This window comes from Amia ocellicauda, chromosome 11 (assembly GCF_036373705.1).
Source record: "Amia ocellicauda isolate fAmiCal2 chromosome 11, fAmiCal2.hap1, whole genome shotgun sequence".
NCBI classification, from domain to species: Eukaryota; Metazoa; Chordata; class Actinopteri; order Amiiformes; family Amiidae; genus Amia; species Amia ocellicauda.
Genome location: NC_089860.1, coordinates 13,355,761 through 13,362,278, shown reverse-complemented (window position 1 = coordinate 13,362,278; position 6,518 = coordinate 13,355,761). Strand labels below are relative to the sequence as shown.

General features: G+C 37.2%; 1 protein-coding gene across 1 annotated transcript; it reads right to left on the bottom strand.

Moving 5' to 3' along the window:
- Positions 1-927: 927 nt before the first annotated feature.
- Positions 928-6,298, bottom strand: LOC136762961 (eukaryotic translation initiation factor 4E-1B). The gene is made up of 7 exons (XM_066716594.1): positions 6,229-6,298; positions 5,736-5,842; positions 4,807-4,902; positions 3,329-3,392; positions 2,309-2,422; positions 1,753-1,892; positions 928-1,457 (listed from the first exon to the last, which is right to left on the bottom strand). Exons 1-7 carry the CDS (start codon positions 6,250-6,252, stop codon positions 1,343-1,345), a joined length of 660 nt encoding a protein of 219 aa, XP_066572691.1. The 5' UTR covers positions 6,253-6,298; the 3' UTR covers positions 928-1,342.
- Positions 6,299-6,518: the final 220 nt, after the last annotated feature.

Here is a 6,518-nt window from a genome sequence, read left to right as displayed (position 1 = left end):
TGTAATTGTGTAGCACTAGAAATGTGGGAAGACCAGGTATTGCCATAGATAGGGATGTTGATTATAGTCAATTAAAATGTCATGAAGGTTTTAATTATGGTCCCAAGAGTCATATAAAGATGTATGGGTACACTGGTTTTGTCAAATAATGCTCCATTCTGTTATCAAACTATAGAGAACGGTTGACAACCAAGGTAGGAAAGAAACATTTCTAATTCTGAGCCCACATGTGCTTAACATCCTACTTTGCGGTGAAGTCTTTCTCGGCTGTATTTGATCGAACACAGCCCAGTTGTGATAGTTTGCCCCTTACGAGACAAATAACATTTTAAAAAGCACGCTCATCATAAAGTATGAGCATGCATATGGCTCGTCTGACTACTTTACCCATTCTTTGTGAGTTAATGGCCATAGTACTAAAATTGTGCCTTCTGGTTTAATATCATTTTTATAACCTTAACCAATAACATATAAATTGAAACTAGGGAATATGATACCAACTCCAATATATTTTTGAGGAAACCAGAAGATAAATCTCTTATGTAGAGAAAATAACAAATTACCGATCTTCAGTCCACAATAACAAGTTACACAGTAGGATTGATCCGATTCCAGTGAACCCCCCCCCCTTTCATCTGCATGCTAAATCTGTTATAAAGTGAAGCTGTCACTGTCTGTCATGCAGAAAAACATTCTTTGTTAATATAATTGCAGAGTGAAGGAGGTAGCCACAAAAAGGTACATTAATAAATAGCTTGGCATCACTTATAATCAATCTGCAATACAGATGTGGATTTTTTTTCCTTTTAAAGCAAGAATTTCCAAGGCAACCACAATAAAGGGCAGAAAGTGTGCTTCTCACTTTTTAAGTCTTCCTGTCATTTACATTATACATTCAGAATATAAACAAATAAGACGAACACAAACATTGCAAAAAGTCCTACATATGAGACCAAGAGGAATTCAGTACGTCTTTTACTTTCCAGTGCCTTGGTTTCACACAGCAGAATTTACATTCAGTCAAGAACAAAAGATTCACTCAGCACAGTTAATACAGAAGGTAACTGCCATCGAGCAATTTCACATTAAGTGCAACATCAAAATTAGAAAGTACATTCTTAAATTTCGGAAGTCTGGAACAGACCTATTAGAAGCTTTTTATTATTTTATTAAGTTAGCTCAAGTACATAGTCTTCTTTCAAATATACTGTATTGTACAAAAAGTAAAGGAAAGTACACAGAAATATCCTCCATTTATGGGATATATTTTGTGTCAAATCAACTTTATATCAGGTCTGAAAAAAAAAAGAAAGAGGTAGTTCAGTAGCAATAACCCGAACACTCAGACGACAAATTTGTTCTTGGTTATCGAGTTGCTCTTGGTCGCAGTATCAGCATGGGCTTGGTAACCAATGATGATCTTCATAGGTAGGCCCAGTCCTTCCTTGTACTTGCGTCTGAAATAAACACTTTATTAAATGTTCCAACCAACAGGAAAGATAGATTTAAAAAAAAAAAGTGTCAAAATCAGTTGACATACTTTTAACCTTTTGGATCTGGAAAATAAATAGATGTTGTTGAATGATATAGAAAGTAATACCATTTGCCTTCCTCCAACCAGCCACCTTTGAATAGTAATTACTAAAACAAATACTTTGGCTGTACAATAATGAATTAATACACACATTTGTCCAGTATATGCATTTAAAATGTGCTTAAACCCAACCGTTTTCATCACGAAAGCAGACTTACCCAATGTAGGTGACCGCCTCTCTGTTCTCTGCATTGGTGGTCCAGATGGCAATTTTATCACCTTTTGCACGTACATTAATGACAGCACCACACACGTCCCTACTATAGACATCAAAGCCCTCTCCTATAATACACAAGAGCTGCGAAGGGGAATTAGTGAAAAAAGTTTCGTAAACTTAAATTAAGCAGAGTAACAAAAGGACAGATGTGTATTCTGGCTTGCATTCAGCTTTAGAAAAACAACCTCAATTATATATTAAGAGACTTCTAAACAATGTTTATGGTCTTACAAATGTTGCATTTAATTTCAAGACAATTTGGAATTCTTAACATATAAAGTCATTACCTTTACAATTTACATTTATGGGGAAGACAAATAACCATTAACCAGATAGTACTGATCACAATATCACACGGACACGTAGTTAAACGTTTGAGTAGCACATGGAACTGGGAGATTGAGTAGTAGTCTTTGAACTTAGAAGTTATACATTTGGAACTAGCTTTAGTATTAAGTGTGAGTGGGATTACAAAGCTGAAAGGAGGGACCACTCACAGTTTCAAGCCAAAAACGATCAAGTTCAGTGTGTCTCTGCTGTTTGGATAGAGTGATGAGCCAGCGTCCGCCACACTTATTTTGCGGGTCTTCCCACATTGGTTCAATTCCATCCTACATGAAACAATTAGAATTACTTGCCTGCAAGCACACAAACACACAACACAGGATCATCCATTTACCGTTCAACCTCTTCAAATGTTTATTATTCTTCAAACGAAGGCCGAAGCTCTAACTTTCTACAGTAGACGGTGGAATATTCAGTTTTATTCCAGAGGATCGAAGATTTCCTAATCGAAAGCGGTACATTAAACACTTGAAGCAGGGAATTGGGAGAGTACTGCACTGTAATTTGCCTCCTACATGTTAAATTATTCTACCAACTTCCCACTGCCCGATCTGTAATTGTAAAGGATGGAACTGAAAATACTGTCCATAATAGAGCAGTTTCATCTACAGAACATCCATACTTAGGTGGGATGACATCTTTGGTCAAAACCCACAGGTCTCTGTTATATAAGTGAATAAGGTCTCTTACTGTACAAGAGATCTCGCCCAAACTGCGTGAAAAGAGTTGAGACAATAAGAGACACCCCTCCACACAAGCCATTTAATTATTATAATTCAAACATGTAAGGATTAGACATCTTTATAATGAAAACAAATTATATAATATATATATATATTCGTTCAGTCTAACAATTAACCTCCCTTTTCTGCATCTAAAAATGTTTTGGTCCAGTTTCCACTGTAACTGACCTACATTAGCTGATCTGTTTTGTTTTCATGGTAGTTAAACTTAATGAAACTATTGAAAACCAATGTACATCCTGTGAAACTGGCCCCACTAGCACTAAGTGTCCTGAATTTTTTTTTTTTTTATCCTGACAATTCTATGAACCGGATGACATTTACAAACATGGTAAGATTAATAGGAATGTTTAGAAATGCTGCTCTGTGATTGGGTGTTTTCTCATGTGATTTTCAGACCATAAGTGAAGGCATCTTAACTTAATTTACCTTAAACACGGAGTAATCACAGCCTGATGACAGCTTGCTTGCCACTTGGATATTGTTATATAATCTTCAGAAACAAATATGTATAAAATGGAAAATGTTTGCATTAGACAGGAACACAGATTGACATTCAATGCAACAGAACTAATTGCTTTACACTGTACATTTTACAAACACAGGACAAATAGTTGAAACCTAACCTAATTTTTTATTTTACACTGTTCAGATGGGATTATAAAGGTCTTTGCCTTTACTATCAGGTGGCAGCCTTAATTTAACAATGAGAAGGTTGCTTATAGATCAGAACTGAACCTTTTCACCCTTGAACAGAGGAAACTACGTGGGGACTTGATTCAAGTCTTCAAAATCATGAAAGGCATCGACCACATCAAACCAGAGGAGCTTTTCCAGATCTGCAGGGACACACGCACCCGGGGACACAAATGGAAATTGGGCTTCAAAGCATTCAAGATGGAAAACAGGAGACACTTATTCACAGAGAGGCGTCACAATCTGAACAAACTCCCCAGCGATGTGGCTGAAGTGACAATTTGGGAACATTCAAAAATAGATTGGATAAGATCCTTGGATCACTTAGATATTAATGAACACCAAACGAGCACGAGGGGTCGAATGGCCTCCTCTTGATTGTCAACTTTATGTTCTTATGTAGATCACATACATTATAATTGAATAAAAGATATATGCTTGGAATAACCAGAGAAAAATAAATTAACGGATCCGAGAAGAATCCACGCATTGGCATTTGGCCGGACACATTGCAAAAAAAAAAAAAAAAAAAAACAGATCAAAGACAGATAAAGGAGGCGAACTAATTAATCCCAAGAGATTAAAAAAAAAAAAAAAGACCTAGAAGATGACCACATAAAAGATGGTAAGGTGAAAAAATGTGCAGGCGTGACATGAAAAAGGGAAGCTATAGATCGATGCAAGTGGAATCTTGTGCAGGGCTTCATTTAGCATTGCATTGATATCTATCCATCTATATTAGTTCCTAGAGAAAGAATGTCAAATTAAACCATGTAAAGGAAGGTTACACGAATGGAATTCAGGCATGCCGATTTAGGAGAAAGGAAATGTAAACACTGTGGGATATCAGCCGATAACCATACCAGCTAACCTTGAATAAAGGGTCCACAATATGATGTGCAAAAACCTAATTACTTCCATAAAAACACTAATCACTCTGCATTCTCATTGGAACCTTCAATGTTCAGAATAGGAATTAAATACAGAGACAAATGGTATACTTATTTATACAACACATAACATAGCAAGCAGACCACAAGACTCAAGCAGATTTCCTTCTGTATCTACTATAGAACCGGGTTAAGGAGGTGTTGTGAATTGAGGGTGATTTAAATCGGACTTGGCACGGTCTGCCATTGACTGAAAATGGAAGTGCCATTATGCAGTGAAGATTGCAACGGGGTTCCAAGATTCACATCAAGATTACTCACGCCCAGAAATCCTCCACGGTGTCGAACTTGGTGATGAGGCTCAGGTTTTCTTGCCAGGTTTTGCTCTTGTCATTCTTGTAGAACCACAGTGCCCACCTGCCCCAAATGGACAAGCAAGAAATAAAAATAAATAAAATAAAAACTTGCCAGTTCAAATAAGGGAACACGCACAACCCACAACAAAAAAAAAAAAAAAAAAAAAAATCCTTAAATTAAATCTAACAATTTAACAAGCATTTGGAGATGAAATTCAGTGAACAGCCTCCATAGTTTTGTGGTCAATTCTCACTTGCTTTAGCAATTAAAAAAAAAAAAAAAAAGCCAACCAAATCATTCCCACTTAAGCTTTAGTGCATACCTTCTCCGTTCCACTTCTTAAAGGAAACTCAAATACTTGAAGTTACTTCAAAGCAGGACCTCCGCCACTCTGAAGCCCTTTTCACCACAGCAGCAAACAGCTGGATTATACACACATCTCAATGTGTGGGAGGCAGATAGACTAATCTGCATTGCCACTAGGAGGCATTTAGGCAGGCTAGAGGACTAATTTGTATTGGATTTGATCGTGATCCTGGCATTAATCTCCCCTCTTGTGTTCCTTCCAGACTTTCAAGATTGAGGTTTCTCTGCAAGATCTCTGGTTGCATTAGCCAGCAGGTAATGCATGAGGTTTTCTGCCAAAATGACAGCCTTTACTACAACAGAAGAGGCACCTGGCCCTTGGCAGCTTTCAACATCTGCCATTGTTAAGGAAATCTGCTAATGTGGCATCAGGGAGCAAAATAATGAATGGCAAAGGTCTGAAGTTCCCACCCCCCCCCAAAAAAAACCAATACAATATACTTCCAGCAACCTGATTCACCACAATGTTTGAAGCAAATTAAAACAAGGGAAGCAGGAATGCAAGGGCCCACATTACAAACTCCAACCTATGTTGCAAGGGGTGCTTCACATGTCTCTCCAACAAAGCGGGGGTCTCTTTTCCGCTTTTCTTGGTGGTCTTCTGCTCCACATCCCGTCTTGAAGGCAGACTCAGCTGGATGACAACAACAAACAATGCAATCTAATGGAAGCTCGAACCCTCTGCGCATGCCCACACCCCCTTCACAAAACGAGCTTAAAACGTCTTAAAAAGTCAAAATCTGCGTGTGTCCTAAAACTGAAGTCACATTTACGACAATGGCCTCCTACATATTAAAAATAAAAATAAAAAAAAACTAAACACGGTGTGCAAAACAGTTCAGTGCAAAGTGTTGTTATGTACCAAAACAATTGAAATGCGAAGTTTCTTACCTAACAGTAACTGTATAAATGTGAATATAATTGGGGGGGAAAAAAAACATGCAAACTTGAGTTCCGTCCTAAAAATGCCAGTTTCAAAGCGCAACAGCACATTTAGGAGCCGCATTTTTAAAGTCATACCGATTGAACTACTGCAGACGCCATCCTGACTCCCAGCGAAATCAATTAGTGTCAGAGCAGCTGATTCAAGCTTTAAATGTGCCATGTGCTTCCGGGAGCCTGTCTGTTTTTATTATTATTATTATTATTAAAAGTATAATAAACGAACGTATTATTAATATTGTTTTATCTAGGGTGGAACAGTAAATTAATTAAATATTTAAAATAATAAACATATTCAAATGTTTACTTGATGATCGAAAATAAGTACGGAAAACACGAATATCAATGTTAGTAATATTTAGCCATCT

Coding starts and splice junctions, on each gene's coding strand:
- LOC136762961 (XM_066716594.1), bottom strand. CDS start 6,252: ATGGCGTCTGCAGTAGTTCAATCG. Junction 3,393..4,806: donor ACCGTGGAGGATTTCTGGGC/GTGAGTAATCTT, acceptor TTGTTTCTGAAG/ATTATATAACAATATCCAAG. Junction 1,893..2,308: donor ATCGTTTTTGGCTTGAAACT/GTGAGTGGTCCC, acceptor TCCCCTTCGCAG/CTCTTGTGTATTATAGGAGA.